Consider the following 16,172-nt stretch of genomic DNA (forward strand, 5'->3'; position numbering starts at 1 on the left):
CTAGCAGTGAACGTCTGTAACAAGGCAGTCTTGACGCCAGTCGTTCTAAATGTATCCATAGAAACTAACTAGAATATGGTGTGATGTCTGGTAGTGCAAGACTAGTACAAAGGTACTGCTAAAACCTACATAAAGTTCAGACTGAGCAACCTGTTGAAGATCTGAACTTGATGATAATAATTAACATAGTTAATACCTTGAGTAGTACCCTATTTTTACCGTAACCCATGTCACCCCACTAACTGGCACTAATGATTATTCACAAGCTGCCTTTGACCTATGGCCTAGGAACTGTTGCTTATGCCCAGCGTATAAAAGCAGCTTTTGTTTCTGCCTACAGTATATAGGGACACACTGAGGACAGGGTCTATCACTCAATGAGAAAGTGACTATTATATAGGGCTCAACACATTACAGCACAAAGTGGCAATGTTCCTACCACAGAGGTCTTATGTGTCAATAGCTGGACAATGGGAGATGCTTTGGGTCGTCCTGCAGTCAGCTGATCAGTGACAAAAACAAAGAAAACCCCTGGCTTAAAAGCTAAACTCTATCATGTACCTTAATGCACAAACACACACAAACAGGATTTTTTGTAGGGTTTGTGCCTTTGAGGATTGTCTTGTAATAATTTGTATTGTATAATAAGTATCTTTATGCTTCATAGAATTTATACCTAGTCCAACAACCTGTCAGTCTACTCATAAATGAAGGGGAAAATCTGAATTTACTTGTGAGCGTGAGAGGAAAGGAAGTGCCTCTTGGTTTGTTTGAGCCCCTGGTGAGAGTGGTATATTTTATTGAATTCACGAGCCTGGGGTCAGGTTGTCAGGGTTATGGGGGAGGGACAGAGGTGGGGTCTGCCAAAGGTTGAAATAAGATGTAAGGCTGTTTTTTCTAACAGAGAGAGAGGGGCAGTGCACCTCTGCCTGACCTACTGGCACATTCAAAGGACTTTCAATGCAGGGGGACCCAAGACACTTAAGCCAATGTTATAAGGGGGAGAGCAACTGGTCTATACTACACATACCTCTTCGGTAGATTTCAGAGGAAAAGGACTGTAGCCTCTGTTGGGTAAGTGGGAGACAGATTCATTCAACAACTGATTACAGGGTCACATATTTGTAGCACATATTTGTCTGCGTTCTTATTTTTTTTAACTCTATTTCTTACTCTGAATGTATTACTTATTATAATATAAAAAATGTTTATAAAAAATGATGTGCTCTACTACTTGAATCAGTTATCCCAGCATGATTAACAGCTGTATTTCAGACACAGTGTGTGTTATCTGCTATGACAGGAGGCACATCACATTAATGCATTTGTAACAATACCACACACAGGCCTCAATGCGTAATGTAATTTTAATTAGATAATATGACAATTTCCTCTAACAACTGTTTTCAGCTTTTTCATATATGTTTAATGTGTGTGTGTATGAGTTAGTGAGTGTCCGTGTGTGCATACGGGCATGTGTGTGTGTGTGTGTGTGTGTGTTCTATGTACGGGAGACAGTCGTGTTCAGAAGTGGAAACCATGTGTTTGATGTATTTGATACCTTTCCACTGATTCCGCTCCAGCCATAACCACGAGCCCGTTCTCCCCAATTAAGATGCCACCAACCTCCTGTGGCACACATCTGTGTCAATAGCTGCCTAGCTGTGGGTGGCATACTATGGCACTGATTGCATTTTGCTAAATGAAAGCAGCAATAACGCAGTCCCTCTCTACTGTAGAGGCTTCACTACTACTGTAGGCTAACTCCAGGTGTGTTAGTAGCAACTCCAAACTAAAGCCCCGATTACTGCTCACTCCACAGGGCTTAGAGAGGAGCAAAGAGCAAGGCTTTCAACCATGGACGTTCAGTGCAGACAGACTAGCCTACAGACAGATACACATGACACTGATGTAAAGCAAGCCCTGTTTAAGATACCTTTAGGTATCACATATCACTTAAAATGGTCTGGTCTTCTGTGTTCCCTGTACTGAAATGGCATCTGTGAAGAAGCAAACAGAGAGTGAGAAAGAGAGACAGAATTTCCTGCTTTAGGTTTTGATATGCTTGGTCAGCACCCACGGGAGAAGTTTTCCCAATCTACGTTTTTTTGAACCCACCAGGTGAGTCAGCACCGGGAGTCAGTGGTTCCAACTCTTTCAGGAACAGCAGCTATGTCCACAGCAAACTCAAAGGCTGCTGACATCCTGCTTTCTAGGGGGTGAACCGTGGATGAAAGGATGTAGTTACACAGCTGTACGCTTTATTGCTGCAAGCTTTATTGCAGTTTCCTGAAAAGTTGTGAAAAGTTGTAACGAGTAGCTATGATCACATAGCTTTTCAGTTCCCAGAAAAGTATCAGTAAGGACTACAATATTGTGATTGAATTATAACACACACACACATACTAACAAGCCATCTACCGCCAATAATGTTTATATGCTCGTTTAAAGTGGACATCCACACTACTGTAATGTGATGCTGGTATTATTAGGCTAGCTAGAGGTCGTTGTACAGTAGTTCAGCTCAAGCAGTGCCTGTGATATCCCTTCCTCGGCGAAATTGGAAGACTAAACCACTATTGAAATTTAAGGGGTGTAATCGGAAGCAAATATCAAATCAAAAAAGCCATAGAAAGATATTACTATTGCTTTAACATACACATTCCCCCCCCCCCATTCATTAGACCACTGACATAGATGTTTTATTGATCCGTAAGACAAAGTAGCCTAAACATTGACGTCAATTTCGAAATGTATCGCCCATTTCCCGTTGAATAGAACGAGCAGTGCTGAACTCGTAGCACCTCGAATACTTTTACTTGGAAGTTGGAACTGGGCTCAATGCCGAACATTAAGTGACGTAGGCCATATAGGATTTGCACGAAATATAATATGTTGTCAGCAAGAAAACTGCTGGAACATTTCCATCATAATGATATGTATACCAGGAACTCGGCAGAGTCGTCTATCTCGTTTTTTGTTTGAAACCACACGAGTGGAATAAACCGGTGTCCTGGGACCGAGAGAGTCGTGTGCTACAGGTCAGAATCACTTGGTCAACTAATGTTGCTACATTTCGAGCGAGTAGTGTGATATTATTGCCCAGTTCGTAACTGTATCACACACTGGTCCGTTCTATTGTGTTTGGCTACAATGTAGTAGTACGTAAACGCAGGACTGTGAAACTAGCTCTTGCTAACTTTGTCGGCATTTACCGCTACAACGTGTGCTCGAATGCGTTTGTGGTGAATTTCGTATTCATATAACGTTAATTACTTCACGAACGTATTCGTTTAATTTAATGATAATCATTCAGACCAATCACATTGTGGGAAACTGGCGAGCTGGTTTGGTTTTACGTTTGAGTGTATTGTTCTATTCGGATCGTGTCAAAGGCAGCAGAAATTGACACAACTTGAATTGCATTCAGTTCTACGTCCGGCAGAAATGAGCGTTTGGATCATAAAAGTTTCCTCTCGCGACCTCTAGGCCTACAAGCCAGTGTTGAATAAAATTATATTTTTTACTTTACCGGTTTTCCATGTGTTTTTTTTTTTCTTCAGGTAAGAATGTGAGACAATACAGCCATAGGAAAGTATAATTACCAACTTTTCAGAGCGTTTGTAGTGCGAGAGTTCTATCACCGGAATCATGCTCACAAGACTTAAAAAAGCATGCATACTTGCCAATAAAATGGTTATGTGCATGCTTCAAGTGATATAAATCTGAGCACACTAAAAGCACTTAAACGTTTATTTAATTATACTTTCCTGTGTATATATTGTCTCACATTCCTACCTGCAAAAGGGCCTACCGCACTGGACAACCGGTATTGTAAGTTAAAATATAATTTTATTAAACATTTTGGCTTGTAGGAGGCAATTTTACAAACAAATGTATGGAATTAATCTGACTGTGAACCAAAGGTATCAGTCTGATTGCCAGGCAAGGTCAAATGCAGTCATCAGTATTTGTCTACAAGGACATGGACAGAAATAAGATATTATATACCCATGCATTTGTAACAGTATAGCTTCCGTCCCTCTCCTCGCCCCAACCTGGGCTCGAACCAGGGACCCTCTGCACACATCAACCACAGTCACTCACGAAGCATCGTTAAGTCACCGATTGAAACACTATTAGCGCGCACCACCGCTAACTAGCTAGCCATTTCACATCGGCCACACATTGTCAGTCAGTTCTGTGTCTGTCTCTTTGCCTATGCTTTTATTTTAGTATTTTTACTGTAGACCTACTAGGGCTGTCCCCCCAAAATAAAAAATCTATAATTCCTATAATTAAATATTTTAAATGTGTATTTTTTCCATATAGACACAACCGATGTGTTTCAATAAAATCAATTATATGCATTGAGCTCGTCTGATGCTTTAAGCTTACCATTTGATGAATAAGACCAATTCCTTAAGAGGGTGCCAGAGATCCAGATAACCGAAATAAAAAACTTAACCTGACCCAACCTCGTGCTGGCTTTTGCAGACTCTGACATTACTCTCCTGAAGTTGCTGGTAATAGGCTACACGAGGAGGCTGCAAAAAAAATTGTGAAACAGTTTAATTAAATTTATAATAACGTCTCCATATCTCAATCATTGTAATGTGGTTAATCAAAATTCTATCTAAATGAAAATGATACTAACCTAAAAAGTTACTTCCATTGCCAACTATGTAAAAATAGCCTACATAAAGCCAACAAATAAAAACATTGCAGCCTGCAGGTAAAAAATAATATACTGATAAAAATAAATATCTGAAATCACATTGGCTACACACGGCCTGTCTGCAGCATACTAGAAACATTGTATTAACTTGGGTCAGGCCCGAAACTTGTGCTAGCGAACTTGCAACATTGAATAAAATATTCTGGGCCCTCAGTTTTCAGCGGCTAATGAGCTCGTGACAGACACAACTGTAGGCTATTTGCGCAAGGGATAATAGACAGTGCTTGACTTGGGCAGGAGCTAACCGGAGCTGAGTACCAGCACCTCAAATTTTCTCCTGCTTGAGCTCCTGTTCCTCTTATTAGCTCAGAAGTATTGTAGAGTTCATATATCTAAATATAAACAGTGCCCGTACACAAAATGAGTACTGGAACGTATTTCAGTCCAAGTCCAGCACTGATAAGAAGTAATCAGGTAGACCTATTTTATGATGTTTCCATTGGATCAGAGCATTACATTTTTCCCTTTCACGGTTAGAACCAAAAATCTAAAATTTGGACTCATCAGATTAAAGGACAGATTTCCATCGGTCTAATGTCCATCGCTCGTGTTTCTTGGCCCAAGCAAGTCTCTTCTTCTAATTGGTGTCCTTTAGTAGTGGTTTCTTTGCAGCAATTTGACCATGAAGGCCTGATTCATGTAGTCTCCTCTGAACAGTTAATGTTGAGATGTCTGTTACTTGAACTCTGAAGCATCTATTTAGGCTGCAATTTCTGAGGCTGGTAACTAATGAACTTGTCCTCTGCAGCAGAGGTAACTCTGGGTCTTCCTTTCCTGTGGCGGTCCTCATGAGAGCCAGTTTCATCATAGTGCTTGATGTTTTTTGCAACTGCACTTGAAGAAATGTTCAAAGTTCTTGAAATGTTCAGGATTGGCTGACCTTCATGTCTTAAACTAATGATGGATTGTTGTTTCTCTATGCTTATTTAAGCTGTTCTTGGACTTGGTCTTTTACCAAATAGGGCTATCTTCTGCATACCCCCTTACCCTGTCACAACACAACTGATTGTCTCAAATGCATTAAGGAAAAAATCCACAAATTAACAAGTCACACCTGTTAATTGAAATGCATTCCAGGTGACTACCTCATGAAGCTGGTTGAGAGAATGCCAAGAGTGCGCAAAAGTGTCAAAGGCAAAGGGTGGCTACTTTGAAGAATCTCAAACATAAAATATATTTTGATTTAACTCTTTGTTTTGGTTACTACATGTTTCCATATGTGTTATTTCATAGTTTTGATGTCTTCACTATTATTCTACAATTTAGAAAGTAGTAAAAGTAAAGAAAAACACTTCAATGAGTAGGTGTGTCCAGACCTTTGACTGGTACTGTGTGTAGTGTATATATATTTGTTACTGCTCGACTAAAACAATCTCGGTCGACCAACAGCCTAACAACTAATTGGGGTCAGCCCTAAGGCTTACATTACCTTTAATCAATCAATGTTAGTAGAGTACCAAAATGTAATTTTAAATGTCCCTCTATCTTACACGTTATTATACCCTGTCATGTTGGATGGTCATTTCCAGTATATGTGTGCCAATCAGTGTGTGAAAGAAAATGTTGATTTGCTGTCGATAACACACCCACTCTTGCTCAAGGGTAATTATTACACAACACAGTGAGAAATAGTTTTTGTGAGGGCACCTAAGGGACAGTAAACATGCCCTTTCATTCAGCAATAGCTTACTTTGGATCAAGGCCAAATTATATAGTCTATACAGAGAAACTAACTGGAGAGACTGATTCCGTTGGCTGTGTTTTTAAAGATCTGCATTGTCATTGTGTGTCTCTTCCAGGGCAGAGAAGGTGGTCATGGGGTTAGCGCTTCACACTCTCCTGGCCCTGACTGTCCAGCTTCCCTGGCTGCTGCTCCTGGCTCTGCTCGTTCCCAGGAATGTCCGAGCTGAAGAGCTGAAGCCCACTAGATGGCCCCTGTTCTCCCAGAAGCCTTTGCTCCTCGCCTGGAATGCCCCAACGGAGGACTGTGGCCCCCGGCACGGTGTGCATTTCCCGCTGGAGCAGTTCCAGATCGTAGCTTCACCCAACGAGGGCTTCGTCAGACAGAACCTCACCATCTTCTATAAGGACCGGTTAGGGCTGTACCCGTATTACGAGCGTGACGGCACCGCGGTGAACGGTGGAATCCCTCAGGCCGCCAGTCTCATGCAGCACCAGGAGAAGATGCCCGAAGGTGTGCACAAATACATACGCGAACCAAACGCCAAAGGCCTCGCCGTCATTGACTGGGAGGAGTGGCGTCCGCTGTGGATCCGCAACTGGGACGTCAAGAACGTGTACCGGGACCAATCCCGGAAACTAGTGGCCGAGAAAAACCCGGATTGGCCCCTGGAGCGAGTGGGGAAAGTGGCTCAGCAGGAGTTTGAGCTGTCGGCCCGAAAGTTCATGCTGGAGACCCTCAGGCTGGCCAAGAGCCTGCGTCCTAACCAACTGTGGGGGTTCTACCTGTTCCCAGATTGCTACAACCACGACTACCGGAGCGGCCTGAAGAACTACACAGGCCGCTGCCCTGATGTGGAGGTGGCCCGTAATGACCAGCTCACCTGGCTGTGGACTGAGAGCACGGCTCTGTTCCCTTCAGTCTACATGGGCAAGGTGCTGAGCTCCACCACGTTCGGGCGCCAGTTTGTCCGGAACCGGGTGAAGGAGGGGATGCGGCTGGCTTCGGCGGGCGACGGGGTGGCACGGCCCGTCTTCGTCTACACCCGGCCTACGTATGCCAACGAGCTGACTCCGCTGACTGAGGTGAGGGCCTGACGTTGTCTAATTCTGTACCTATAGATATTAGGCTACTCACCACGACCATAGCTTGTGCTGTGCAGAGACCTGATATCACTGTTATTGTTATTCCAGTAAGATGTCAGCCTGGCGCACAGTAGCTTTTGAAATTCTCAGCGGACTGTTTCTATAGCTGCTTTTCTCAGTTAATTCTTCTGTGGGTTTTATGGCGGACTACAACCCCCAAAAAGGTATATTGCCGCAGCCAACTGGACGGGTTGATAACAAAAACGAGGTAAAGAAAATCCATATGTGATAGTTTCCCTAATCCTTAATCCACCCAAATAAAAATAGTACATTGACAAAAACAAAACTCCCACTTCTTCCTTCTTTCAAATCTCCATATCTTCCTTCTCGGGTTCTAGGGCCTGAGAGGGTGGTACGGCTTGTGCCAATATTCCATGTAACTCCACCGCATCCACAATATCTATCTTCCTGGACCTTCTCTCCACCTTGGCAGTGCCATTAATCACCATAGCTATAAAGGCCACAAAGTCCACCTTCTTAACCTTTAAAATATCAGGGTCCTGCTGGTGAAAGGCAACCCCTGCAGTGAAGGCCTTTCCACCACCATGGACTCTTCAGGAGCACCATTCAAACCCTCAACCATTAACAGCTGCTGCATATGAAATGCTCTGGACAGCCCTGCATTTGGCCACCTCATTCTCTTTTACCCTTGTCAGGCAATCGAAATATGTAGCTTCATGGTTCCCACCACAATTGCAACATGTCACATTTTCCTCACTTTTAAAACGCACGATATGTTCTTTTCCACAACTTGGCCATTTCGGGCTTCTCCCTTCTGCAAACACTTGAAACATGTCCAAAAGCCTTACAATGATCACACTGCATTGGTCTTGGGATAAATGCTCTGACTGTAGTTTATATAACCCAACTGCAGGGAGAAACTCCATATAATGTAACTGCCATATAGACTGTTAATTATTTTCACCCTTCACCACACGATTCATCCGACGTGCATCAAGCACTCCAGGAATATAACCCCACGAAACGCCAGCTATAACCCCCTTAAGGGGTGCCCTGTTCCGAAGGGACACTTCAAACTTATCAAATCGGGTGAGATGCAACGCACGTTCCTTTCTGATCCGCAGAAGCACAAAAATCGAAACAAGCCCGCCTCTCGTGAACCTCACAGCCTTCACTTTACCCATCACTCTCTCCACCAGTTTGGATAGCTGAAATGGTTTCTTCAAGATTGGTACTCTGCTCAACTGCTCCTCATTAACAAACCGCACTCCTACAAGATACGAAGGGACATTCTCATCACTGTACACTACTTTGCTCCGTTTCCCATTCTTTTGGACAATACTCCAATTGTCCTTGATTTTACCACCATTAGATTCAGAATCCACTTCATTGTGCGCTTCCGCCATATTTTTCCAGCCTGTTTGAGTCCGCTTTCTTTGTCAACAAAAAGATGCACTTGAAAGCCACCCTCAGCATCTCTGGTCTTCTGCACCCAAATGCATCGTCTTAGTTTAGTGAGTGTGTGTGTGACTGCATGGCTGTGTTTACACAATTCTGATCTTTTTTTCACTAATTGGTCTTGACCAATCAGATCAGGTCTGAAAAAGATTGGATGTGGAAAGATCTGATGTGATTGGTCAAAAGACCAAKTAWWGGGGGGGGGGGGGGGGTCAGACTGCCTGTTTAGATGCAGCCAATCACGTTTCCATAAGAGCATCAGTGTGCGGTCTTTCTGAGTGATGTGGATAATCACAGACCGGTTCCTTCTGGTCTTGCAAAGCAGGTGTTACTCTTGACAGGGCCTAAAAATCGAATGATCCATCATCAAAATGTTCTCCGGTTTTTAAATAGGGTTGATGAGAGGAGCCTCCCTGTGAGATGTCAAGACCACATACAGTCAAGACCACATACAGTGTTAAAGGCTTTATACCCTGTCGAAACGTTKGTTATAAAATGACTTCCTCTGAGCTCCTAGAATGTGCGGCTCTCCTTTTTTCTCTTTTTTCTTTTTTAAAGCCCATGGCTTACATAATGTCAGGTGCTAAATATAGAACACACACACACACACTCATTACTAGCAACAGAGTCGCCTGTGTTTCCCCAGAAACCTACATATGTCTGTCTGTCTGCGGTTTCTACACCAAATATCATTACCCATCGCCAACTTTCCAATAACACACACGTGCAGATAGCGGGTGCACATAGCGGCGCACAAAATACTGTGTCTCAAGCAACTGATCCTTACCCAAACTAGAGTCACAAACTAATTGATAGGCTTCTAGGCTGTTATAGTCGTTAGCTGTTATACTGTACATGTAAACAGAACTGAAAAATGACTGGTAGCAGGAATATACAGTGAGTGTACAAAACATTAAGAACACCTTCCTAATATTGAGTTGCACCCTCTTTTGCCCTCAGAACAGCCTCAATTCATCGGGTCATGGACTCTACAAGGTGCCAAGCGCTCCATATGGATGCTGGCCCATGTTGACTCCAATGCTTCCCACAGTTGTGTCAAGTTGGCTGGATGTCCTTGGAGTAGTGGACCATTCTTGATACACACAGGAAACTGTTGAGCGTGAAAAACCCAGCAGCGTTGCAGTTCATGACACACTCAAACCGGTGCGCCTGGCACCTACTACCATACCCCGTTCAAAGGCAGTTAAAACATTTATTGCCCATTCACCCTCTGAATGGCACACATACACAGTCTATGTCTCAAGGCTTAAAAATCCTTCTTTAACCTGTCTCCTTCCCTTCAACTACACTGATTTGATGTGGATTTAACAAGTGACATAAGGGATCATAGCTTTCACCTGGACAGTCTGTCATGTTCCTAATGTTTTGTACACTGTGTATATATTGTATACTTATGGTAATATATACATGTAAACGGGAGTAATAGTGACCAGTAGCAGGATACATAGATACTAATGGCAATCAATGAAAAACAGCGTAGTGGTAGTAATAAATCTAATTGATAATAATTTTAGCAGCAGCAGCATAGGTATTAGGGGGAGCAGTAGTTGTTAGCCATTTAACAATGTTATGGCCAGGGGATAGAAGCTGTTTAGGTGTCTGTTGGTCTGAGCCTTGATGCACCGGTACTGCCTGCCGGGCTATGGAGAACAGTACATGTCTCAGGTGGCTGGAGTCTTTTGGCAATTTTTGTGTCTGGTGGTGATGTAGGAGTTGGTACTAGTGTGTGTGGTTGGAGAGGTTGGTACTAGTGTCTGACTGGATGAATGAGGTGCCGTCAGGCAGCCGGGGCGTCAGTGTTTACTTTCCCACTGGACCACTCTTCACACAGACACACTGGATGGGAGACGGACCGAGAGAGAGGTTTTTTTGCGTGTCGGAATATTCTGAATGAATGAACGAGGTGTCACGGTTAGCCTACAGGCCTGCCGACGCCATGCTTGATTTCTTCGTTGGAGTGTGTCTGAACTGACGACTCCATGATATAATTGCCCTATATCTCTCCATGTTGAACGAGTGTGTGAGAGCGAAAGGATGTGTGTGGGAGAGTGACACATCTGGTGTCTGTGTTTTAAATCAGGGTGTCTTGAGAATAGATTGGATGATTCAGAATGTCGAGTATAATGGAAATGCGTCTCATCTGGCGCTACTATTGACCAGAGCTCATTTATTTAACTAGGCAAGTGAGTTAAGAACAAATTCTTCTTTACAATGACTGCCTTGTTCAGGGGCAGAACGACAGATATTTACCTTGTCAGCTCGGGGATTCGCTCCAGCAACCTTTCGGTTACTGGCCAAACTCTCTAACCACTAGGCTATCTGCCGACCAGCTCTATGGGCCCTGGTCAACGGTAGTGCACTATGAAGGGGACAGGAGTGCCATTTGGGACGCAGGCGTGAACTGTAAAGGGCATGGGGGAGCTCAGCTGGTCAGTGTTAACTAAATGATGACATGTTCCTGTTCATAGAGGGCAGGGTGTGTGTTTCAGATCGATTACGTTCAACGTCATAGTGGTCAGCCACTGACTGACTGACGTACAAATCACCTTACGTCATGAATGACCACTCATTTAAGATTTGTAGATCTGTCAGTCTGGTCGCTGGCTGCAATGTAGTCAATCTCAAACATGGCCAGTGTGTTCATAATGTGCTGCCGGACTGAGTGTGTGTGTTTCTGCAGACAGACCTGGTGTCCACCATTGGGGAGAGTGTAGCCCTGGGAGCAGCTGGGGTCATCGTCTGGGGAGACCATACCTACGCCAGCAGCAAAGTGAGTGTTCTCCTTCAAGAGCTATTTTGATCACGAATAGATTATCCATAGCTTAGTTTGAGTCATCAATCTGGTGTTCCCCTCTGTAACGTACCTACAGCAGCAGCAATGGGAGTGTTCTCCCTGAAAAGTCCCTATTCCCTACATAGTGACTCAAACTATTCATTATCTAGGAATGACCCCATTTGGTGTGCTTCCCAAATGACACCCTATTCCCTACATGGTCAAAAAGTAGTGCACTAAGGCCCTGTATGGAAATAGGGTTCCATTTGGGACACACTCCTATTTGATCATTCATAGATTATGCATAATGACTTTTGAGTCATCAGTCTGGGGTTTATTCATTAGTCGCAGGAACCAAACTGAAGCCAACAGCGAAAACAGAACGAAACTGGGAGGGACCTACATGTTTTTTTTTTCAATATAATCAAGTTTTTGTTGCAAAACGTTTTCTGTTCGGAGTCAACGATTTCCGTTGAAAAACGTTTTGCAACGGAATCTGACTAATGAATACACCCCTGGTGTTCCCCTCAGGAACAACTATTTCCTGTCCGTCTATCCACAATTTAAATGTTACTGTGTGTTGGTCCATTCTGAGTCTGCACCTGTGTTTCACTCTCTCGCTCTCCTCCCTCCCTCCCTCAGGCCAGCTGCTCCAGTCTGAATGACTACCTACGGGGTCCGCTTGGACAGTACCTGCTTAACGTCTCTACGGCAGCAGAATTGTGCAGCCAGCAGCTGTGCACCTCCCATGGCCGCTGCCTCCGCACACTCTCAGACACTGACGCCTACCTGCACCTCAACCCCCTCACCCACAGCATCAGCGTCCAGGGGGGCAGGCTGAAGGTGACAGGTCAGCTAGATCAGGGGGAGCTGGCTAGGTACAGGCAACACTTCCAGTGCCAGTGCTACAGCGGGTACAAGGGCGAGGGCTGTGCCCAGAGAGAGCTGGGGAAGAGTGCTGCCGCACCTGTCTGGGGAGTCTGGTCTGTACTCACCCTGTTGCTCCCTCTAGGGCTTCTCACTCTGCTCCACTGAGGGAGGCGAGCAGGAGCTGACAACGTGCAATATGGGGGGAAACAACCACGCCTTGGTCCTGGCCTTTGCTGGGCCTCAGGGAGATTCCTGGTCAGGGATGGGCTCTAGCTGTTCTGTGGGACTGATCCATATGGAGAAGAGGACATGGGAGTGCCATTTGTCAACAAGGTGAAGGAGGGGACTGAAGATGCTCCTCAGTACCCTTCAGTTACCCACGCAAGCTAAAGGGACAGTATGTGAAGTGGGAAAACAATAGGCCGTCTATTTTTGACTTGATGTTTTTATTGTGAGTGCTGTGAGGTAGAAAGGAAGGTCTATGCTGGACTGGTCTATCCCTCCCTTCACCAGATCTGGAAGACATCTGGAGCTAGCAGCCAGAACTAGAACTAAGATGTCTGTAATGTGTATGAATGCTGACCTCAACTGTATATTGAGTGTGTGTGTGTCTGTGTGAACTGTGTCATTTAGAGGTTGTAAGGTTACTACGGGCGGCAAGTAGCCTAGTGGTTAGAGCGTTGGGCCAGTAACCGAAAGGTTGCTAGATTGAATCCCCTAGCTGACAAGGTAAAAATCCGTCGCTGTTCCTAGGCCGTCATTGAAAATAAGAATTTGTTCTTAACCGACTTGCTTAGTAGTTTGTATACATTTTTTTTATTTAACTAAGGTAGTAAGGTTACTACTAGTGAGACTAGTTTGTTAGAATGTTCCTCTCTCTCTCTTGCCTTATGTGGAACCGAGGGAATTGAGAAACCTCAACAACAGAAACTAACGCACCACACAACAAGAATGCTACTTTTCGATGGAGACTGTTCCACTGTGAAGCTTTTGTCCAAAGAGACCTGCGCTGTGCTTGGATAGTCCTAACTCTCTCGGCTAGATGGCTATACCTTCACCCAGCTCTGATCTAGCAGAACTGCAGATAGGACAAGGAAAAACGCAATCTTTTTTAAAAAGTTTATCTTTTTATATCTTTTCGTAACAATCTCTTTTCCTACGGTCTTTTTTAAGTCTAATGTTGTGGAAAATAACTGGAATATTTGGAACTGACTCTCGAATATTCATGAGCTTCAGTATTGTGGCAACGAATACCTTTAATCTATATAGCTGTCTTTCTGTGTCACGTGCACTGCTTTTGCAACATTTTAATCACATTAGCAAGAAAGACTCATCTAATCATTTTCAATTCATATTTTTAGCCAACCTGTCCTTTGACATTTGTGAACACACCACATCGGCACAGATGACACGGTATGCCAGTGTCTTTCCAAAAAGTGTGTTTGGCCTAACATGTCTCATCCTTATTCTGGTGCCTCTACCATCTATCTTTTGTAGATGTTATTTGAGGGTCTGTGAGGATTGCAAACCAAAACTGAAAGCACTGTTTTGCCATTTGTTTCTACTCTATTCTTCCTTCTGTTGCCTGAAACCAAAATTCCTTTGAAAATGGCTCTGGCCTCATGCATGTTTTTTTTTTTATCTAGAAGGAATACAGCTTTTGTCAATTTACTTTTTGTAACAGGTTTAGGATAACTTACACAGCAGGTTAGGAGAATTAGGTGGGTTTGCTGAAATGCACAAAAAAAAAATCTACTTTGACGTCAATTTCACAAGCTGTATCCCATCTAGACATGACCCTCCGGGCGCTTTTTCAGGGGACCACAGTCAGACCTCCAGGGGGCTCTGTGTTGGTCATCTTCACTGCTCTTATTTATGTCCCAAACATGCTTCTCATTTACTGTCACATGTGGATTGGATGTAATTGTAATTAGTAGTTATTTACATTTAAACTTGAAATATAAAAAGGCTCTCAATGAATTTGAATCTTGGATTTATGCTGTTCTGTCATTATTTACATCATGGTGAGTCAGAGTTTAATCACTTGCCACGTGTTGCAGGGTGAGCTGTTTCAAATGTTTGTCCCCCATGAATGATCAGTATAGAGAAGCTAAATTGAGTTTTTGTAGGATTTTACCATGTCATCACGTGAGGGCCTTTGCCACTTGGTAGCTGTTCCTTGGGCTCCTCCCCTCTGTGCCTTTTACCTTCCTTTTTTYCCCTCTTGATTTTTTTTCTTTCTTCCAAAAAGCAATATTGGGCTGAGAGTACAGAGTGAGCCTTGTTTTATAACTAAAACCAGACTGAGCCTCTGCTTCTTTAGGGACCCCCCCCGTCAAAGTTGATCCAATGTTTTGGCACGTGTAATACCATTGATGTGTGTACAATTGGAATATTGAAGGGAATGTGTGGACAAGATGTGAATTCCATGAATCAATAGATTATACTCTGAACAAAACTATAAACTTAACTTGTTGGTCCCATGTTTCATGAGCTGAAAGAAAAAATCCCMAAAATGTTCCATATGCACAAAAAAGCTTCTCACAATTTTTTTTTTTTTACATCCCTGTTAGTGAGCATTTCTCCTTTACCAAGATTATCCATCCACCTGACAGGTGTGGCATATCAATAAGCTGATTAAACAGCATGATCATTACACAGGTGCACCTTGTGCCGGAGACAATAAAAGGCCACTAAAATATGCAGTTGTCACACAACACAATGCCACAGATGTCTCAAGTTGAGGGAGCGTGCAGTTTGCATGCTAACTGCAGGAATGTCCACCAGAGCTGTTGCCAGAGAATTGTATGTTCATGTCTCTACCATAAGCTGCCTCCAACATTTTTGAGAATTTGGCAGTACGTCCAACCAACCTCACAACCGCAGACCACGTGTAACCACGCCAGCCCAGGACCTCCACATCCAACTTCTTCACCTGCGGGATCGTCTGAGGGGTGCTGAGGAGTATTTGTCTGTAATAAAGCCCTTTTGTGTGGAAAAGCTGATTGATTGGCTGGGCCTAGCTCCCCAGTGGGTGGGTCTGGCTGYGCCCCTGCCCAGTYGTGAAATCCATAGATTCGAGCCTAATGAATTTATTTCAATTGACCGATTTCCTAAAATGAACCGTAACTCCGTAAAATCTTTGAAATAGTTGCATGTTGCATTTATATTGTTGTTCAGTATATGAATGCTTGCAAGACTGCTATTAGTTTTTTTGTTTTTTTTATCAAACATAAAAAACATGTTATAGTGGCAACATATTGTAATTAAAGCCATTTAAATCTTTGGCTTTTCACAGGATCTTTATTCCTGGAATATAACATGTGTTTATTCACAGGAAAATATGTATCCTTACTTTTTGGGGACATTTTCTGTGCCCTTGTACTAGTTTTTTAAGAGGGGAAAAACAAAGATATTGTGACATGCCAGATCTGTGGATGGTGAGGGATGAACACAATACCATCCTAGACGAATGTTTCCTTAATATAGAAGCCTGGGCCACAACAGTGCTCTGTGATCTCCACC

General features: G+C 43.5%; 1 protein-coding gene across 2 annotated transcripts; it reads left to right on the forward strand.

Annotated features, from left to right (window-relative positions):
- The first annotated feature begins 902 nt into the window (after positions 1-902).
- Positions 903-14,640, forward strand: LOC112070371 (hyaluronidase 2). Of its 2 annotated transcripts, none has more exons than XM_024137787.2 (4): positions 903-1,074; positions 6,538-7,504; positions 11,685-11,774; positions 12,420-14,640. In XM_024137787.2, the coding sequence occupies exons 2-4, from the start codon at positions 6,554-6,556 to the stop codon at positions 12,810-12,812; spliced, it is 1,434 nt and encodes a 477-aa protein (XP_023993555.1). In that variant the 5' UTR covers positions 903-1,074; positions 6,538-6,553; the 3' UTR covers positions 12,813-14,640. The 2 variants fall into 2 exon arrangements, with proteins under 2 accessions (XP_023993555.1, XP_023993554.1); XM_024137786.2 differs by lacking the exon at positions 903-1,074 and adding an exon at positions 2,781-3,041.
- The last annotated feature ends 1,532 nt before the right edge of the window (positions 14,641-16,172 follow it).

Source organism: Salvelinus sp. IW2-2015, unplaced genomic scaffold, assembly GCF_002910315.2.
Source record: "Salvelinus sp. IW2-2015 unplaced genomic scaffold, ASM291031v2 Un_scaffold1306, whole genome shotgun sequence".
Taxonomy (NCBI): domain Eukaryota; kingdom Metazoa; phylum Chordata; class Actinopteri; order Salmoniformes; family Salmonidae; genus Salvelinus; species Salvelinus sp. IW2-2015.